Source organism: Dendropsophus ebraccatus, chromosome 14 (assembly GCF_027789765.1).
Source record: "Dendropsophus ebraccatus isolate aDenEbr1 chromosome 14, aDenEbr1.pat, whole genome shotgun sequence".
NCBI classification, from domain to species: domain Eukaryota; kingdom Metazoa; phylum Chordata; class Amphibia; order Anura; family Hylidae; genus Dendropsophus; species Dendropsophus ebraccatus.
Window position 1 is genome coordinate 75,601,270 of NC_091467.1, and position 22,478 is coordinate 75,623,747.

Genomic DNA, 22,478 nt, shown 5'->3' on the forward strand with positions numbered 1-22,478 from the left:
AAAAATGGAAAATTAGGAAAAAGGTCACGAAAAATTCTTTAAAAAAAAGTTTAACAGTGAAACATCATCAACTAGAGATGAGCGAACCTGGAGCATGCTGGAGTCTGTCCGAACTGATCGTTCGGTATTTGATTAGCGGCGGCTGCTGAACTTGGATAAAGCTCTAAGGTTGTCTGGAGAACATGGATACAGCCAATAACTATATCCATGATTTCCACATAGCCTTAGGGCTTTATCCAACTTCAGCAGCCGCCGCTAATCACATGCCGAACGATCGGGTTCGGATGGACTCCAGCTGCTCCAGGTTCATTCAGCTCTATTATTAACACAATAAGTCATTTTCTGATAATAGATGAAGCTCACAGTTTAGCCTAATATTTCCCCTTACAATAAATGGAACAGGTCCTATCTATTGTTGCCTAGGTCCCTGAGGCTTACTGTAAAGTATCTCTCTAAATGCTGTTAAAACAGCTCAGGCAAGATGGCCGCCCCTGTAATAATGTACAATTAGAAACAAAAGTAAAAAAACAAAGTAGAACAGCAACAGGTTTCAGTATTTGGCTCTAGCCCTTTAAGACAATGTCAGAAGCCAGTAACCCTTTTTTTAGTTATCTTTCCAGTCTTTGCTTCGTCCATTAGTTATAAGTGAATATTTTGTGCATTTTTTTCCAGTCCAGCGTACGATCTCCAGACATCACATGTGCCGCGAGTCCATCATTACGATGAAAGAGAACGCCTCCCGTGCTCTGCCCAGCGCCTCCACAGTACTCATTTAGGCCGAGCAGAATACACTGGCTTGTCTGTACTGTGAATAATTACCCGGAGGACTGGACAGGAGGCAGTGTGTGGGCGAGCCATGGTCACATGCCTCTTTGTAATTCACCGACACTTCTAATATCTCAGGCTTTCCTGCTGTTCTTTGCATTCATTCATTTTAAGAGAAGATGGAAGAGTTTTTTTTTTTTGTTCTCAAATCTACTGAACAAACTGCGTCTAAATCCTCCCTGGGTGATAAACTTCCAATGTGGAGAGAAAACAAATGAAACTAGCGTGTTCCCCTGGATGGAGGCGCGGAGCAGGCTGGCCGGCACAGAAGGGGTCAGCCAGCTCCGAGGACATGGCAGGATGGATCATTTGCATGAGAACATTGTGTGCCTGAGGAATGTTACCGCTGCTATTGCTGGCACACCGCTCCAGTACGGCTAGTCCCAGCCTAACACTAATGCACTATGACACCTACCCAGGGTACAGCTGCAATGGGCAGCGCCAGTCATCCTCTGGCTGGCATAACAAACACTGTGCCACCACATAAACCTCCAGCCTCAGCCGGATCTGCCCTCTAGATCCCTCTGCCAAACGGCCAGGAAAGCAAGACCGCGGCTCCCATGTGTCTGTATATTGAAAGGGATTTAATCCGAACGTTTCTCATACAAACAGCGTATTTACAAGGTTGCTACACACGACAGAATAAAAAAATTATAAAAACCATGAATAAATAGAGCGGACGGGTCTTCTTTTGGGAATTCAGCTGGTGTGAGGGTTACGATTCTCAGCTGCTCTGGAAACCTGTCTCGCTGGTATCCAAGTCATGTTCCTGCAACAGAAGTGACAAACGGCAACATCAATGGATGGTAGGACAATATGGGCATTGTACCCAAGGGACTGAACCAGCCTATACCTCGCCGCACCTTAAGGAGCCTTTACATGGCTCAATCATCTGGCAGACAGGGCGGCACAATGGCTAGACTGTTCGCGCCACCCTTCATGTTTACCATTGTCACCACACTTTCCCAGTTTACGAACAATGATTTTTAGGCCTGCATACCGTAGCTGATCAGGTGATCGCTTTCCTGTTCATCTGTCGGTAACTCGCTGACAATAGAGAAAGCGAAGCAAAAGAGAAATAGGAACCCTTAAAGGGGTTATCCAGCGCTACACAAAAATGGCCACTTTATTCCAGAGACAGCCCCTTTCTTGTCTACAGTTTGGGTGGGGTTTTGTAACTCATTTCCATTGAAGTGAATGGAGCTTAATGGCAAACCACAGCTGACCAGGAGAAAAGAGTCATGCTGTCTCTGGAAGAAAGTGGCCATGTTTTTGCAGCACTGGATAGCCCCTTTAAGGTCCCCATATACCTTATACTTTGGTCGACCATAGCTGTTGCTTGCGCAGCATAAGGTATATGGGGCTCTCTTGACCATCCACCAACCGATTAGGTCGGTTGAGATAGGTGTCAGCCATGATGGAAAATCACTACCTGGCCCCTTAGTTCTGCCAGAGTTCTTTAGCCGTGGCCTAACCTTTTCTTCCACCTGAACACAGGAAAGTTCAGCCATGAACATTCCTGTGTATGCAGAGAACGGAGGGCTGGTGGGATATTGAAGGTGTATGGCCCCCCTTTACTCTCACATTGTAGGGGTGCGGCACGTTCTAAGTCTGATCTCAAAACAAAAATATTTTTAAAACATTTTAACTTTCTGTTCCCTTAAGAAAATGTCCCGCTCTGCAAGAACAGGCTATTACTCCTTGGTGCCTCTCTCCGCCGCAGGCCCTAGTGGTGAACTCATGTGCTTTATACCTGATTAAGTTTCTTGAATTCAACGACTTGGAAAAATATGTGTTGGAGAATGTGTTTGGCGTCTTGTTCTTCCTTTGGTAGACTTCCAGTTACCCCCAAGATATCTCCACACTTCCGTACATAGAACTCCAGGTCATCCTCTGTGCCTATAGGATAGGGAGATACAACATATACAGTCCCATTAGATATACTGCATACTGGATGTGGGTTGGCTGTATATATGGAGAGATGTTATTAGGTATACAGATTACAGATGCCAAATACTGAGCACAAGGTGTTTTACCGGGCGGTTTCAAAGCATAAAGGATTTTCCAGGGTTTTCCCCAGGATAGGCCATCAACCTTGCCATGCTGGGTTACTGCGGCTCAGCTCCCAGTCACTTAAATAACAGCTGAGCTCCAGCAAGCAGCTGATCAGTGGGGGTGCAGGACCCTACCAATCAGATACTGATAAACTATCCCAGCAATGAAAGAATAATCTCTTTAGATTAAAAAAAAAAAAAAAACCCTCAAGCATCAAGGCATGTCAGGTCCAGGGTGCTCCATCTCTCGGGGACAGTATTTCCACAGGAGTAAGAGATCACGGAAGTTGTGACCTTTATACCCCCCGCCAATCTCCATCTTTTTTCATTCCTATGGAGCCGACAGAAAGAGCCAAGTGTGCCAGAAGGGCCATGTACTCGACTCTCTCCGACACCTCCACAGGAATTAATAAAGCTGCGTATCACTTGCTGTACCCATGGCTCTCCTGCGCATCAAAACGTTCCAAAAAAAAAAAAAAAAAACGTTTAGTGTGGAGCAAAAGTTATTGGGGTGGTGCCCAGCGGCTTCTCCCCACCTCCTCATTGATCTTTTCCTATACCCAAACAAGATAGATCTAAGAACTGTGGGGGACGCGGTTGCTAAGAAATCACCAGAGGCCACAACTTGTGTTTCACGCAGAATGTAAGAGGTGACAGGTTCCCTTTAAAGAGCTAAATAAGAAAATACAAAGAACAGCGGAGTGATTGCTGAGAGCCAGCGTCCTGACCTGAAGTAATTATACGTCTATGGCAGCCTATGGATTGTGCTTCAGTAAATTAGAAAGATTTATTACTTCTGACACATAGAACAAACAGCGTGCCAGTCACTACCCAGAGCAGCGGGTACCAGATCCAGGAACAGAGCGCCCGTCCTGGTGATGGATCTGCTGCTGCCAGGTAAGAAAGCTTTGATAAGTGGACGGTGCAGCTCACAAGCTCTGTCCATGTTTCTTCTCACATTCATCACTGTCCAAAAAAAATCTGAAAAACGGGAGTATCGGTATTACTGAATGATCCCCAATACAAGCTAGAAATAGAGTATAATGCGCCCACCGGATGAACCAATACAACGTATAGGACAAGTCTACGTAGCACTCACAGCGATTGGTTATCTGAGCAAGACGGGATTTTTCAGAAGAGAAATTCTCATCCAAATCAAACAGTTCGAGGGCCGGAGCGGGAGGTTCCCGAAACGATGGAGGGAATACCTAAAGGGTGAGAGGAGGAAAAAGTATTCATGCGAATTACACCATGAGGATAAGATAAGATATGGAAACAGATCTGCAGTCCGGATATTACATGTGCAGCATGTCAATCTGACACAGTGCTCTCTGCTGCCACCTCAGTCCATGTCAGGAACTGTCCTGAGCAGGAGAGGTTTTCTATGGGGATTTGGTGCAGCTCTGGACAGTTCCTGACATGGACAGAGGGGGCAGCAGAGAGCACTGTGTCAGACTGGAGAGAATACACCACTTCCTGCAGGACATACAGCAGCTGATAAGCACTGGAAGACTGGAGATTTTTAAATAGAAGTTACAAATCTAAATAACTTTCTGACACCAGTTGATTTGAAAGAAAAAGATTTTCTCCAGAGTACCCCCCCTTTAAGCTCCAGTCCCACCCCTAAGTGATGTCATCACCTCTGAACAGTCCCTACAGCCTACATCACTATCTCCCCATCATATCCATATTTCTTTATTGGCAAGAATAAGGTGATTACAGCATGCTACCTTGTGCTGAACAATGGCACCAAAAAAGCAGACAGGAAATGATACAGCAGCTTTTACTGGGTAGACAGATAGTCTGCTGTGTACAGTAATGCCCCGCAGCACCTCTGGGCAGGGAGCTGTCGTAATTGCTGTGGAAGGGGAGTGAGCAAGGTGGGAAGGGTGCAATATGGAGAGCTGAGGGAAAGCAAGGCATTCTGGGATTCTACCACTTCCTGATCTCCTTGTATTTTTAGAGTTCTTGGAGTTCCCCTTTAAATGACAATTTATGATCATGACTTTCAGATTATGCAGGAAGGCTTTATAAAGTACTTACAGCAGGCTGGAGCGCCGGGAGCGGAGCCTCAAACTGTGGCTGGATGAGCTGCAGGGTCTCATGCTTCACATTCAGCTCCTTATAGGCTCTGTAATCATGAGGGACATCAGAAACCAATGGCTGGGACAGAATTATGATAAAAAACGAGAATACAATATGGAGCCTGACACCTACTTTATGACTTTGGATAGAGAAGAAGTATCCAGCTGGTAGATGCTCATGTCAAACAAGGTGGTGAAATCCCGAGGATTTTCATCTCCTTCCTGCAGACAAACCCGCAGCTGTTGGGATAATTTGTTGGTGTCGGGGATCATGGTGTAATCGGAAACCTGAAAGGATAAGAGGGTTCACAGCAGGAAAAGGAGAGACAAGGGCTTCAATGCCTCATGTGTTATAGACTACGCCACAGGATTAAAGGGGTTCTCCAGCACTACAAAAACATGGCCGCTTTCTTCCAGAGACAGCACCACTCCAGGTCAGGTGCGGTTTGCAATTAATCTCCATTCACTTCAATGAAATTAAGTTTCAAAACCTACATCCAAACTGGAGACAAGAGCGGTGCTGTCTCTGGATGAAAGCGGCCATGTTTTAGTAGCGCTGGATAATGCCTTTAGGCAGATCCTGTTCCACTCACCTCTGGGGCTTCGGCATCGATCTGGTTTAGCTGGATATCATTAGTAGTGAGCCACTGCATGAGAACATCCTGGTAACAACAAGTCAGAAATATCACTGTGTGAGATGGTGGCATCTACTATACAGAGTAGAGAGGTTCCCCAATGCTGACACACCTGGTTTACAGGCCCTTATACACAGGCCGATCACTGGACGGGAGTGTAGCTATAAACGCTCCTCCAGCCAATAATCGGTCCGTGTAGAAACGACGCAGGAAAACGCCCCATCCTCTGCTAGTCGCATCTTTTGTACTGCAGCAAAATATATCGCTATCGGGCAGATGTCTTCCTGTGTAAACAGGGGATATACGGCGGAAAACAAAAGATTTAAAAGTGACTGTGTGGCCCAGCTGCTCAATTTATTGTGCCTTCTAAAGGCACTGCAAACAAGCACTGATCTTGCTGATCGGCACTTGTTTGGGGCCGTAAACAGCCGAAGATTATTAGATTGGTCGGGTTGTGAAGGGGTTAAAATACTTCCCTGGTGGTCAGCTGGCAGGGTCACCCCCTGACAAAGTGATTGCAGGGGTGTGATCCATCATACTTACCAGGCCAGGTTTCAGTGATGTATTCGATGTGATCGATTACTAGGGGCTTCAAAAACCCTTTGCAATTGAGCACAGATTACATAGATCAATGCAGTACAATCAGTGCGTTGCTCATGGAAGAACCTTATTTAGACTACAAATTAGTGTGAATTTTTTTTTTTATACATTAATAAAAAAATCCCATCCCATAACAAAGGTTTAAATCTCCCCCTTCTCCCATTTTATAAATAGAAATAAACATATCCGCTGTCACCGTGTGCGGAATTGCCCAAACTATTAAATTATCAAATCCCTAATCTCATATGGTAGATGCCTAAAAACACATAAGTGCAAAACTGCTGATTTCTGGTCACATCAAGAAAAACTTAAATAATAATTAAAAAAAAAAAGTTATCAAAAAGTCATATAAAAGCAAGGTAAAGCTAGAAAGTACAGATCATGGCACAAAAATGACGCCCCATAGAGCAACAAATAACAGCGGTATAAGGAGGGAATAGAGGGATTTTAACTTTTTTTTTAAACTATTTTAATTTTTTAAAAGCAGTGAAAGAAAATAATAATAAGTTATACTAAATTGTAATTGTACTGACTTGAGGAACATAGATGATATGTCAGTTTTACTACAGGCCAATGGTGTAGAAAAAAAAAAACAGATGCCTGAAAGGGACGGGCAGTAATACAAAGTCATTATAAACCAATTACACATTTGACCTTATTGGCCTATCCATCACTGTTACTTCTCAGACACATCTATAAGGGCTTTTCCCATAAATTCTTGTTTCCGTGCGGAGGGGATGAGTGTCTGATCACAGGGACCCTCATTGATTATATTAGGGGTCCTGGGTCCCTGTGTGGATGACACAGCAGTCAGGGCTGAATGGGGTGACAGCAGGATGGAGATAGCTGAATGCTGTACCCACCTCCACCATCATACACTAGTAAATCAGAGAAATCCTCACCAGAATCTTGGCATTTTCTTCCTTATCCAGGTACTGATCGTTGAACATGTGACATGATCCGACCACAGCCAGTTTACCTCCATGTGGCTGAAAAGATACCAGCAAGCGGAATTAGCCCATGTCTAGCCAATAGACCAGATACATCGACTTAAGATAGAAAATATTTAGTGTAATCTATCAGTGATTACCTATTAAGAGTTTGTATAAAATGTAAGAGATAAAAGGTGTTGTTTAGGCAACACCAGCCCGCCCTCACTGATGATGTGATTCACATTAGGAGGAATGGATTCAAAGGGAGTCTGTCACTAGGTTTATGTGGCCTTAAATGAGGGCAGCATAAACTAGTGATATAAATGCTAAACAGATCGAGTACTACTTACATGATTCTGTTCAGCTGTTCTCCTAATATGCAGGAGAATAGGATTCTAGCCACACCCCTCCCCCCGCCCTCCAGCTTCTGATTGACAGCTGACTGCCTATACACATGGATGGATAACTGCCAATCAGCAGCTGGTGGGCGGAGTTTTCTGCTGCTCATAAATATCCAGGACTACTGAGCACATGCGCATAATGGAGAGAACTACTTATTGTCCATGTTATTCAGGAGGATACCTCTGGATCAGCTGTACAGGACAATGTAAGTGATATATCATTCTGCTCAGTTCTCTGTCACTAGTTTATGCCACCCTGAGATTGGACAGCAGAAACAGCTGACAGTCTCTTTAGGCAGGGCTATGTGATCAATAACGGGACATCATCCCTTCCCTGCACCCTTGCAGTTGGGGGATCCCCCAGTAAATTTAGTTATTTTATTCTACTACGTGCAAGAAATTCCCTTTGAATCTTCTCCTTTGGCTGTCAGGCCATGCTGGGAGCTGTAGTTCTGCAACTGGGGAGCCAAAGTTTGAGGCGCACCACTGTACAAGACGATGGTGGGCTCATTGTTAATGTGTTCATAACTGAGGCATCTAAAGTGACAGATCTCAGGTCTCGCTGCTAAAATGTTAAATATAGAAGAGTTAAATGTCAAAACCTCCCCAGAGAGAGAGAGAAAGGCTTCCCTTTAATGAACATAAATGTTAAAATTCCTTTTAGTGCCCCAATGTGTAAGAGGGTATAACGTGCCAACTGTGCAAATGTCATCCAACCTCCCACAATGCACTGCACCCTGCTCATAAAGGGGAAACTGTGCATGGAGAATCCCTAACATCTCTATGTATGTACATCAGATGTCATCACCAATGAAGGAGCTCATCTACAGGGGGCAAATACCCGAACAAATGGCATCTAAATGAGATTATATATTATATATATATATATAAATATATACACTCAGCGGCCACTTTATTAGGTACACCATGCCAGTAACGGGTTGGACCCCCTTTTGCCTTCAGAACTGCCCCAATTCTTGGTGGCATAGATACAACAAGGGGCTGGAAGCTTCCTCAGAGATTTTGGTCCATAGTGACATGATGACATCACACAGTTGCCGCAGATTTGTCGGCTGCACATCCATGATGCCAATCTCCCGTTCCACCACATCCCAAAGATGCTCTATTGGATTGAGATCTGGTGACTGTGGAGGCCATTGGAGTACAGTGACCTCATTGTCATGTTCAAGAAACCAGTCTGAGATGATTCTAGCTTTATGACATGGCGCATTATCCTGCTGAAAGTCGCCATCAGATGTTGGGTACATTGTGGTCATAAAGGGATGGACATGGTCAGCAACAATACTCAGGTAGGCTGTGGCGTTGCAACCATGCTCAATTGGTACCAAGGGGCCCAAAGAGTGCCAAGAAAATATTCCCCACACCATGACACCACCACCACCAGCCTGAACTGTTGATACAAGGCAGGATGGATCCATGCTTTCATGTTGTTGACGCCAAATTCTGACCCTACCATCCGAATGTCGCAGCAGAAATCGAGACTCATCAGACCAGGCAACGTTTTTCCAATCTTCTACTGTCCAATTTGGATGAGCTTGTGCAAATTGTAGCCTCAGTTTCCTGTTCTTAGCTGAGCGGAGTGGCCCCCGGTGTGGTCTTCTGCTGCTGTAGCCCATCTGCCTCAGAGTTGGCCGTACTGTGCACTCAGAGATGCTCTTCTGCCTACCTTGGTTGTAACGGTTGGCTATTTGAGTCACTGTTGCCTTTCTATCAGCTGGAACCAGTCTGCCCATTCTCCTCTGACCTCTGGCATCAACAAGGCATTTCCACCCACAGAACGGCCGCTCACTGGATGGTTTTTCTTTTTCGGACCATTCTCTGTAAACCCTAGAGATGGTTGTGCGTGAAAATCTCAGTAGATCAGCAGTTTCTGAAATACTCAGACCAGCCCTTCTGGCACCAACAACCATGCCACGTTCAAAGGCCCTCAAATCACCTTTCTTCCCCATACAGATGCTCGGTTTGAACTGCAGGAGATTGTCTTGACCATGTCTACATGCCTAAATGCACTGAGTTGCCGCCATGTGATTGGCTGATTAGAAATTAAGTGGTAACGTGCAGTTGGACAGGTGTACCTAATAAAGTGGCCGGTGAGTGTGTATATATTATATATATATATATATATATATATATATATATATATATATATATACACACACACATACACATATACACTACACTTAAGAACAAAGGCCAGATAAATGTCTGGAACTAGAGAAAATTGGGAGGGCAACACTGCAGAGGATCAGAAAGACATAACTCAAACTATGGAGTAAGGAGAGGTAAAGCATCCATACCCCCTCCTGGCTCCCGCCCTGCTGCCGGTATAACGCCGTTCCGATCCCTGCTGTGGAGCCAGGGGTTGTCCAATTTCTTTTTAACTTTAAAAGTGACCAGGCTAGGCTTTAGGGCCCTATTCCACCGGATGATTATCGTTTGCATAATCGTTAACGATTAACAATCTCAAACGACCGCTATTGCGAAAGGGCCCTATTCCACCGGACAATTATCGTTCAGATTATTGTTAAATCATTCAAATCTAAACGATAATCGTTCGGTTAAAATGCAGTTAACGATTAACGACCGCACGAGAAATCGTTGATTGATTTATAAGACCTGGACCTATTTTTATCGTTGCTCGTTCGCAAATCGTTCGCATTAATAAGACGTCGTTTGGTCGTTCGCAGTAGATACAAACGCAATAGCGAATAAGTAGCAAAGAAAAAACTATTGCAAATCCGATTATAAGTAACGATTATCGTTCCATGGAAATGAGTGAACGTTTTCAGGTCTTTCCCAATGGCAGTCGTTTGAGATCGTTAATCGCTAACGATTATGCGAACGATAATCGTCTGGTAGAATAGGGCCCAAAGACCTGAAAACATTCACTCATTTCCATGCAACGACAATCGTTACTTATGATCGTAATTGCGATCGGTTTTTCTTCGCTATTTATTCGCTATTGCGTTTGTATCTATTGCGAACGACCGAACGATGTCTTATTCAATGTGAACGATTCGCGAACGAGCAACAATAAAAATAGGTCCAGGTCTTATAAAGCGATCAACGATTTCTCCTTCGGTCATTAATCGTTAACTGCATTTCAACCGAACGATTATCGTTTAGATTCGAACGATTTAACGATAATCTGAACGATAATCGTCCAATGGAATAGGGCTCTTAAAGGGGTAGTTCACCATTTTTTTCTTTCAAATCAAATGGTGCCAGAGATGTGTAATTTACTCCTATATAAAATGTCTTCCAGTACTTATCAGCTGCTGTATGTCCTACAGGAAGTGGTGTATTCTCTCCAGTCTGGTTTAATGGATGGTGGATTGACACGCCAACTGGTGCTCGATTCGACTCTATGAACCTGACAAAACCGACACCCTGTATCTTTTTCAGGCCTATAGTGAAGTAGCGATCAGTATGCCTAGCACAGCATAGGACAGAACATCACACTCACTTTTTATCTTGTATTACCTTAGAATGATAGAACGCCATGACCGGTCTGTTCAGCGGGAAACTCACTGACCCCGTGGACAGGACAGCCACTGCAGGCTTCATAACGTTAAGCGTGGCACCAAATGGGTAAACAAAGGTCAAACCCCTGTAAAGAGAAGAGGGGAACATGGGTAGAGGACGGGTAGCTACTGAATTAAAGTGTAACTACATTAAAGTGTAACTCTCATCATTTTTCAGAAATCAATAAGCATCAATAGTACAAGCGATTTTAGGAAACTCTGTAATAGGTTTTATTAAGGAAAAGATTCCTTCTGTCCTCAGAAAGCTAATTTCCTATTTTAGAAGAAGCAGGATTTATGTGTCCATTATAGTCTATGGAGAGGGGAGAGGCCAAGGGGGGGGATGAGAGAGCACGGAGAGGAGAAAAGGCAGCCCTGCACAGCACATCATCCTGCAATCTTCTCTCACAAAGCTCACAGGTAAGCACTGGGAACCTGCCCCTTTAAAGGGGTTATCCGAGTAACAAAAACTATATTCTAAACGATCCATCTTTCCCTGTTTTTTTTTCTCATATTTTCCCGCTCTGGATAACTAAAATCATTTTCTCTCTGACAACACTTAGCTCCCTCTTCCCCCCTCCCTTTAAAGTCACAGGACATGTGATCTCCTCTCTGGGGGCTGGGTTAGTTATCTATTGTCATTGGCATCATCTCCATGCACCTGAGCTGCTTTCATGTGTCCCTGAGCCTAGGTCTCTGTAAAATGAAGCGTTATAGTTCTATCTCTGCTTGCTGTCAGTGAATGCAGCCATATGTAGCTGTCTTTGTATCACAACTCTGTATATTGTAAGTGTTATGGATGTTCTTAGAGACAGAAATCTAAACCTACACTAGACCCCCCCCAACCCCGCTAAAGAGATGACCATTATGCAGCACATAGCTACACCATCCGCGCGTCAGCTCTGCTACATCATCAGCTAGTATGGAATACAAACTGGGGTGATGTGATGCAAAAGCAAAGAAAAATACAGACAAGAAGAGAAAGGAGCTGCACCTCACACCTATGGCTGACACTAATGCCGCTCGGCTACATTTAAAAACCAACCCCAGGATGTTGGTATATAATTTGATCAAACCATATTGCCCCATGTACCACGTGCCGGCGTCCTGGTTCACATGAGTCTCTACACTAACTCACCACCGTGTCAGTCAGCGACCGCCAACCCCGCTAAGTGAGCACAAACAGGAAAGAAAAATACAACCCTTTGTTTACTGTGCAATAGTAATGACAGCAGTGGGCAGGAAAGAAAGCTGAGGGAGGGAGTACACAAATGGACCAATCAGGAAGATACATGACGGGAAATGTAGTCTCCTGGCCAGCGCCATCTTGGGTATAGATCGGCTTTTAGAAAAACTTGTCGTTTAGGAACGGCAGCAGCTAGAAAGACAGAAGACAGCTCAAAATACTCAGGGGGACTTGATGGGTAAGATCAGCTAGCATTTTACCTTTTAGCTTTAAGGTGGATAACCCCTTTAAGTTTTGATGGGCTCAGCAGAACCTGCCTTCAGTACAGGGCAATTGTACTGAAGACAATTTTGCCTAACAATGGGCAGATAAAAAGTGTGTGTGTGTGTGTGTGTGTGTGTTGGGGGGGGGGGGGAAGCTTTAGTGAGTACAGAAGGAAACTCTTAGGCTTAATAAAACCAATCACAGAAATTGCAGAAATATTTTAAATGACACTTTAAGCATGTTATATAACAGGCATGTATACAAAGGCCTGTTTTCTATATTACATCAGTCGAGAGTATTAGCATTGTATAAAGCTTAATGAAGAGTAACACATGGCACACATTCAGCTTTTCCAATGTATTTCAGCTTCTCTTTCTTTCGAGAACTTACTGTGAGTTGTTCCCTTCACCTTCATCATCAGTGACCGCTGAGATGTTCTTTCCAGCCGCTCTATTGATCTCCCTGTCAGAAGTGACAAAAACAACCGATTATTTATCCTCTGGTATCAAACTGATAGAACCAGTCACAGATTAGACTGGACCATCACCTTAACCTGCATTGTGTACAGTCCTGGTGTATGAACTACACCTCCCAGGATGCAAAGCACAAGCACAAGCTCTATTGACACAAAATGAGGGCGAGTGACAACCGATGGTTTAAATGCTCGATTGAAATATGCGATTAGCGGACAAACAAGAGTTTCATGGTTTGACGCCTGTTCGCTGGCCCTTTTACAACGGCCGATTATTGTCAGTAAGTGTTGGTGGGACAAAAACTACAGGTCACAAAAAAATTAGGCCTCACATTTCTTTAGAAAGTAGTAAAACGACTGAAAAACAAAAACTATATAAAATAGATTGACTTTCAGAATAAATTTACCGTTTTACTGCTTGACAGATTTATTTCTTTCCAGTTTACCCATAAATAATTTTTGTAGGTTCACATTATATTTTTACAGCCAAGGTTTGCCAAATCTAACCTGCTGATATGTCCCTATTGCACAGGAGACGCTGAGGAGGAGGGTATGTCTCCTATAGTGTGTCTCCTATAGCATGCCTCTTACCTTCCTCCTCGGCGCTGTTCCGGTGCAGTTAGTAGTTTGCTCCAAGGTCCAGTGAGACTGTTAGGAGCACTGGGGCACCCTTAGGTCACTGCCCTGCCACCATAGCCCCCGGCCAGCCCCACCCTCTTGAATTATAATCAGTGGTGTGGGCAGGATTGGTACCCCATTGCTCCTCATGGTCTCACTGGACCGGAAAGCTTACTTGGTCTTACCGAACCGTGGGACAAACAGCTAACTGCACCGAAACGGCACAGAGGAGGAAGGTAGGAGACATACTATAAGGGTATGTGCATACTGAGCAATTCTTGAGGAATTAAAGCAGAAAGTTTTCAGGCAGAATTCAAGCAGAATTTAAGCCCCCCCATTGACTTCTATAGGATTCCTTTAGCAGATCTATAGCAGAAAATTCTGCTCGGAAATTCTGCAGTGTGAACAACAGAGCAGAAAACCCATTGAACACAATGGGACTTTTCTCTGTACATATTTTACGGGAGGAATTTCAAGCTGAAATTCCTCTCCAATTCCTCACCTAATTCCTCGCCTTTTCCTCAGTGTGCACATACCCTAAGAGACATACCTTCCTCCTGAGCGTCTCCTGTGCAATAGGGACATATCAGCAGGTTGTCTCACCTGCTGATAGTTCCCCTTTAAAACACCATAAAAATGCATATCACATCTAATTGACATTTACATGCTTTTTAAATGCAGTTTAATGGTGCGTTCACACCTACAGGGTCTGCAGCTGATTTTCTGCAGCAGATTTCATTTAAATAACTGAACACAGCATCAAATCTGCTGCAGATCCTGTAGGTGTGAACGCACCCTAAAAGGTTAGGAACCAACAGTGTGTGACAGAGCCCTTAGGGTTAAGCCTTGTGGGTAATGCTGCTATGGTAGGAACTCCTTCTAGGTGCGAGCCTTAGATACACAGAGAAGGGTCAGAATACAAATGGCTTTTATCACACTTGGTTAGAATATAATAAACTATTAACAAACATTTCTGCTGATCAGAGACGTGTTTCTGCTCCCTGGACTTACCGGTTCAATACTCCATTGGAAATGAGCGCCTCCTTGGGGTGGAAGTACTTGTAGTAAACGTTTCTCACCACCGCATCTTCACAGCAAAAGAATAAAAAGAGAGAGACACATCAGGGTAAATAAATGATCCCCAATCATTCTCCATCATCAGAGGAGTGACTACTGTGTAACCAGGCTCTCTGACACCAAGGAGCAGAATGGGTTCCTTCTACTGCCGGTCACATTAGCCATTTCTACTGATATTAAACTGCGCCTGAAACAACAACCCTTGAATGGTAACAAACAACCCCGGCCTATTCTTACCAGTATTCACCATTATGCCATATTCTTCCAGCAAGAAGTTGATATTGGTGTCGTATTTGGCCTCTCCACCCTCTCCCAGCATAACCAGGATGTCTCCACCTTTCTCTAGAAACTGCTTCAGAGCGTCAAACTGTGGAATATAATGGACAAGACAAGCAGTGAATTCCTAAAGGAGTCCTCTAACATCGACACATACAGGAGGGGGGGGTTATTACGAGCAGCATCTCAGACGCTGGCACTCCGGAGAAGACTACAGATACCAGAGGAGAGAGCGGTGATAATAACCTCGGCTGCGGTGAACTTGTCTCTGGGTCCAGCAGTGATCCACAGTCTGACACCTGACAACTTCTCAGCTGTAATGTCTTCTTTCAAACTAAAGAGAGAAAAAAAACAAGTAACAGGAAACACCCCAAAAAGTAAGAGTATTAGAAAGTAGTTGAAAGGTAGGAAATCCCCAGGACCGACACCTGGTGACCTGTATTATATGTCCCAAGGACCATCCTGTACACTATACTATATTGATATGTTGTTAGTGTAGTACGTAAAGGGGTACTACAGACAGGGCCGTCTTATCAGCATTATGGGCCCCTGAGCAGAGGTGCCGTCAAACTGGAGCTCTTTATACTCTGCAGGAGTAAAGCACAAACACATTGACATTGTCCCCTATAAGAACATACAGCTTGGTTCTGGAGCCGCCTTCCAGAACCGATTGTGTTTGAGAACAGAGGTAGTACTGTATTTTTTCCAGTCTCACAGTGCTCTCTGCTGCCACCTCTGTCCATGTCGGGAACTGTCCAGAGCAGGAGAGGTTTTCTATGGGGATTTGCTGCTGCTCTGGTCAGTTCCTGACATGGACAGAGGTGGCAGCAGAGAGCACTGTGTCAGACTGGAGAGAATACACCACTTCCTGCAGGACATACAGCAGCTGATAAGTACTGGAAGACTGGATATATTTTAATAGACGTAATCTCTGGCACCAGTTGATTTTAAAAGGATTTTTTCTGGTGAACTACCCCTTTAAAGGGGTAGGTCTTAGTGTCTGATTTTCTTCCTGCTCGGTCACCTTTGTATTTTCCAGCTGGCCCGCAGTCTTTTCTGTAGAGACTTGTACCCGCCGCTCTCATTCTTTGATACATTAAACAAGATGGTGGATCGATTCTCTTGATTCTCGGATGCTACCTAAAAACAAGAAGGAATATGACTGTATGGCACTCCTGTTCCTGCTGTACATTCTGGCCGGGATACAGCCGACTCAATTTCCTACCCACTGCCTGCTGATCACATAGACAGCAGTACACCTATAGCCCCTCACCTGCCAGATGATCCCCACACACACAGCAGTACACCCATAGCACCTCACCTGCCCCCACACACACAGCAGTACACCTATAGCACCTTACCTGCCCCCCAGATATACAGCAGTACACCTATAGCACCTTACCTGCCCCCCATATATACAGCAGTACACCTATAGCCCCTCACCTGCCAGATGATCCCCACACACACAGCAGTACACCCATAGCACCTCACCTGCCCCCACACACACAGCAGTACACCCATAGCACCTCACCTGCCGCCACACACACAGCAGTACACCCATAGCACCTCACCTGCCGCCACACACACAGCAGTACACCCATAGCACCTCACCTGCCCCCCCCCACACACAGCAGTACACCTATAACACCTCACCTGCCCCCACACACACACAGCAGTACACCTATAGCACCTCACCTGCCCCCCCACACACACAGCAGTACACCTATAGCACCTCACCTGCCCCCCACACACACAGCAGTACACCTATAGCACCTCACCTGCCCCCCCACACACACAGCAGTACACCTATAGCACCTCACCTGCCCCCACACACACAGCAGTACACCTATAGCACCTCACCTGCCCCCACACACACACAGCAGTACACCCATAGCACCTCACCTGCCCCCACACACACAGCAGTACACCTATAGCACCTCACCTGCCTGCTGACCCCATATATACAGCAGTACACCCATAGCACCTCACCTGCCCCCCCCACACACAGCAGTACACCTATAACACCTCACCTGCCCCCACACACACACAGCAGTACACCCATAGCACCTCACCCCCCCCCCCCCACACACAGCAGTACACCCATAGCACCTCACCTGCCCCCCCACACACACAGCAGTACACCCATAGCACCTCACCTGCCCCCACACACACACAGCAGTACACCTATATCACCTCACCTGCCGCCACACACACAGCAGTACACCTATATCCCCCCATATATACAGCAGTACACCTATATCCCCCCATATATACAGCAGTACACCTATAGCACCTCACCTGTCTGCTGACCCCATATATACAGCAGTACACCTATAGCACATCACCTGCCAGATGATCCCCACACACACAGCAGTACACCTATAGCACCTTACCTGCCCCCCATATATACAGCAGTACACCTATAGCACCTTACCTGCCCCCCATATATACAGCAGTACACCTATATCCCCCCATATATACAGCAGTACACCTATAGCCCCCATATATACAGCAGTACACCTATAGCCCCCCATATATACAGCAGTACACCTATATCCCCCCATATATACAGCAGTACACCTATAGCCCCCCATATATACAGCAGTACACCTATAGCCCCTCACCTGCCCCCCATATATACAGCAGTACACCTATAGCACCTCACCTGCCCACCATATATACAGCAGTACACCTATAGCACCTCACCTGCCCCCCATATATACAGCAGTACACCTATATCCCCCCATATATACAGCAGTACACCTATAGCCCCCCATATATACAGCAGTACACCTATAGCCCCCCATATATACAGCAGTACACCTATAGCCCCTCACCTGCCCCCCATATATACAGCAGTACACCTATAGCCCCTCACCTGCCTGCTGCCCCCATATATACAGCAGTACACCTATAGCCCCCCATATATACAGCAGTACACCTATAGCCCCCATATATACAGCAGTACACCTATAGCCCCCATATATACAGCAGTACACCTATAGCCCCTCACCTGCCCCCCATATATACAGCAGTACACCTATAGCCCCTCACCTGCCCCCCATATATACAGCAGTACACCTATAGCACCTCACCTGTCCCCCATATATACAGCAGTACACCTATATCCCCCCATATATACAGCAGTACACCTATATCCCCCCATATATACAGCAGTACACCTATAGCACCTCACCTGCCCCCACACACACACAGCAGTACACCTATAACACCTCACCTGCCCCCACACACACACAGCAGTACACCTATAGCACCTCACCTGCCGCCACACACACAGCAGTACACCTATAGCACCTCACCTGCCTGCTGACCCCATATATACAGCAGTACACCCATAGCACCTCACCTGCCAGATGATCCCCACACACACACAGTACACCCATAGCACCTCACCTGCCCCCACACACACAGCAGTACACCTATATCCCCCCATATATACAGCAGTACACCTATATCCCCCCATATATACAGCAGTACACCTATAGCACCTCACCTGCCTGCTGACCCCATATATACAGCAGTACACCTAAAGCACCTCACCTGCCAGATGATCCCCACACACACACAGTACACCCATAGCACCTCACCTGCCCCCACACACACAGCAGTACACATATAGCACCTCACCTGCCTGCTGACCCCATATATACAGCAGTACACCTATATCCCCCATATATACAGCAGTACACCTATAGCACCTTACCTGCCCCCCATATATACAGCAGTACACCTATAGCACCTTACCTGCCCCCATATATACAGCAGTACACCTATATCCCCCATATATAAAGCAGTACAACTATATCCCCCCATATATACAGCAGTACACCTATAGCCCCCATATATACAGCAGTACACCTATAGCCCCCCATATATACAGCAGTACACCTATATCCCCCCATATATACAGCAGTACACCTATAGCCCCCCATATATACAGCAGTACACCTATAGCCCCTCACCTGCCCCCCATATATACAGCAGTACACCTATAGCACCTCACCTGCCCCCCATATATACAGCAGTACACCTATAGCACCTCACCTGCCCCCCATATATACAGCAGTACACCTATATCCCCCCATATATACAGCAGTACACCTATATCCCCCCATATATAAAGCAGTACACCTATAGCACCTCACCTGCCCCCCATATATACAGCAGTACACCTATAGCCCCCCATATATACAGCAGTACACCTATAGCACCTCACCTGCCCCCCATATATACAGCAATACACCTATAGCCCCCCATATATACAGCAGTACACCTATAGCCCCTCACCTGCCCCCCATATATACAGCAATACACCTATAGCCCCTCACCTGCCCCCCATATATACAGCAGTACACCTATAGCCCCTCACCTGCCTGCTGCCCCCATATATACAGCAGTACACCTATAGCCCCCCATATATACAGCAGTACACCTATAGCCCCCATATATACAGCAGTACACCTATAGCCCCCATATATACAGCAGTACACCTATAGCCCCTCACCTGCCCCCCATATATACAGCAGTACACCTATAGCCCCTCACCTGCCCCCCATATATACAGCAGTACACCTATAGCACCTCACCTGTCCCCCATATATACAGCAGTACACCTATATCCCCCCATATATACAGCAGTACACCTATATCCCCCCATATATACAGCAGTACACCTATAGCACCTCACCTGCCCCCCATATATACAGCAGTACACCTATAGCCCCTCACCTGTCCCCCATATATACAGCAGCACACCTATAAACCCCCATATATACAGCAGTACACCTATAGCCCCCCATATATACAGCAGTACACCTATAGCCCCCCATATATACAGCAGTACACCTATAGCCCCTCACCTGCCCCCCATATATACAGCAGTACACCTATAGCCCCTCACCTGTCCCCCATATATACAGCAGTACACCTATATCCCCCCATATATACAGCAGTACACCTATAGCACCTCAACTGTCCCCCATATATACAGCAGTACACCTATATCCCCCCATATATAAAGCAGTACACCTATATCCCCCCATATATACAGCAGTACACCTATATCCCCCCATATATACAGCAGTACACCTATATCCCCCCCATATATACAGCAGTACACCTATATCCCCCCATATATACAGCAGTACACCTATAGCCCCCATATATACAGCAGTACACCTATAGCACCTCACCTGCCCCCCATATATATACAGCAGTACACCTATAGCACCTCAACTGTCCCCCATATATACAGCAGTACACCTATAGCACCTCACCTGCCCCCATATATACAGCAGTACACCTATATCCCCCCATATATACAGCAGTACACCTATATCCCCCCCATATATACAGCAGTGCACCTATAGCCCCCCATATATACAGCAGTACACCTATAGCACCTCACCTGCCCCCCATATATACAGCAGTACACCTATATCCCCCCATATATACAGCAGTACACCTATATCCCCCCATATATACAGCAGTACACCTATATCCCCCCATATATACAGCAGTACACCTATAGCCCCCATATATACAGCAGTACACCTATAGCCCCCATATATACAGCAGTACACCTATATCCCCCCATATATACAGCAGTACACCTATAGCCCCTCACCTGCCCCCATATATACAGCAGTACACCTATATCCCCCCATATATACAGCAGTACACCTATATCCCCCCCATATATACAGCAGTGCACCTATAGCCCCCCATATATACAGCAGTACACCTATAGCACCTCACCTGCCCCCCATATATACAGCAGTACACCTATATCCCCCCATATATACAGCAGTACACCTATATCCCCCCATATATACAGCAGTACACCTATATCCCCCCATATATACAGCAGTACACCTATAGCCCCCATATATACAGCAGTACACCTATAGCCCCCATATATACAGCAGTGCACCTATAGCCCCTCACCTGCCCCCCATATATACAGCAGTACACCTATAGCCCCCCATATATACAGGAGTACACCTATATCCCCCCCATATATACAGCAGTACACCTATATCCCCCCATATATACAGCAGTACACCTATAGCCCCCATATATACAGCAGTACACCTATATCACCTCACCTGCCCCCCATATATACAGCAGTACACCTATATCCCCCCATATATACAGCAGTACACCTATAGCCCCCATATATACAGCAGTACACCTATATCCCCCCATATATACAGCAGTACACCTATATCCCCCCATATATACAGCAGTACACCTATAGCCCCCATATATACAGCAGTACACCTATAGCCCCTCACCTGCCCCCATATATACAGCAGTACACCTATAGCCCCTCACCTGCCTGCTGCCCCCATATATACAGCAGTACACCTATAGCCCCCCATATATACAGCAGTACACCTATAGCCCCCATATATACAGCAGTACACCTATAGCCCCCATATATACAGCAGTACACCTATAGCCCCTCACCTGCCCCCCATATATACAGCAGTACACCTATAGCACCTCACCTGCCCCCATATATACAGCAGTACACCTATAGCACCCCATATATACAGCAGTACACCTATAGCCCCCCATATATACAGCAGTACACCTATATCCCCCCATATATACAGCAGTACACCTATAGCCCCTCACCTGCCTGCTGACCCCCATCTTTCCCCCGAAGCCTCCGCGTTGCATTCCTAGTAACCAGTAGCCGCTGCCTAGCAACCAGCCGCCGCCGTCACGTGATCCGGGCCTGGTCTCCCCGCTCAGGTGTGTGAGGCTGCGCACCCGCCAGACTGCGGCTCAGGGTGGTCCGGGGTCCCCGGGTGTGAGAGCGAAGCGGGAGGTAAACAGCGAGGAAGGGGGCGAATCTGTGGGTGACACAACGAAACCCACCCCTAGGCCCCACGAATATCAGACCCGAGCAGCCATGTTGGTGGTGGCAGATCCGGGGAATTCCGAACAGCGCTTAGTTTGGTGAACACGTGTCATTACAGGGCACTGACTGAGAACAGCGCTCCGTGTGGTGAACAAGTGTCATTACAGGGCAGTGACTGAGAACAGCGCTCCGTGTGGTGAACAAGTGTCATTACAGGGCAGTGACTGAGAACAGCGCTCCGTGTGGTGAACACGTGTCATTACAGGGCAGTAACTGAGAACAGCGCTTAGTGTGGTGAACACGTGTCATTACAGGGCAGTAACTGAGAACAGCGCTTAGTGTGGTGAACACGTGTCATTACAGGGCAGTAACTGAGAACAGCGCTTAGTGTGGTGAACACGTGTCATTACAGGGCAGTAACTGAGAACAGCGCTTAGTGTGGTGAACACATGTCATTACAGGGCGGTAACTGAGAACAGCGCTCCGTGTGGTGAACAAGTGTCATTACAGGGCGGTAACTGAGAACAGCGCTTAGTGTGGTGAACACGTGTCATTACAGGGCAGTGACTGAGAACAGCGCTCCGTGTGGTGAACAAGTGTCATTACAGGGCAGTGAC

The 22,478-nt window shown here is 46.1% G+C and overlaps 1 protein-coding gene across 1 annotated transcript; it reads right to left on the reverse strand.

The window, feature by feature from the left end:
* Positions 1-1,390: 1,390 nt before the first annotated feature.
* IFT52 (intraflagellar transport 52) lies at positions 1,391-21,947 on the reverse strand. The gene is made up of 14 exons (XM_069951482.1): positions 21,633-21,947; positions 15,994-16,109; positions 15,216-15,303; positions 14,931-15,060; positions 14,628-14,703; positions 12,917-12,988; positions 11,036-11,162; positions 7,101-7,187; positions 5,557-5,625; positions 5,097-5,251; positions 4,923-5,010; positions 3,979-4,087; positions 2,579-2,724; positions 1,391-1,594 (listed from the first exon to the last, which is right to left on the reverse strand). Exons 1-14 carry the CDS (start codon positions 21,675-21,677, stop codon positions 1,550-1,552), a joined length of 1,353 nt encoding a protein of 450 aa, XP_069807583.1. The 5' UTR covers positions 21,678-21,947; the 3' UTR covers positions 1,391-1,549.
* Between the last annotated feature and the right edge of the window lie 531 nt (positions 21,948-22,478).

Excerpts from the sequence above, each read along its gene's own strand:
- IFT52 (XM_069951482.1), bottom strand. The coding sequence starts at position 21,677 with ATGCAACGCGGAGGCTTCGGGGGAAAGATGGGGGTCAGCAGGCAG. Across the intron at positions 15,061-15,215 it reads ACAAGTTCACCGCAGCCGAG|TTTGACGCTCTGAAGCAGTT; the intron begins GTTATTATCACC and ends TATATTCCACAG. Across the intron at positions 12,989-14,627 it reads TCCAATGGAGTATTGAACCG|GGAGATCAATAGAGCGGCTG; the intron begins GTAAGTCCAGGG and ends CACTTCTGACAG.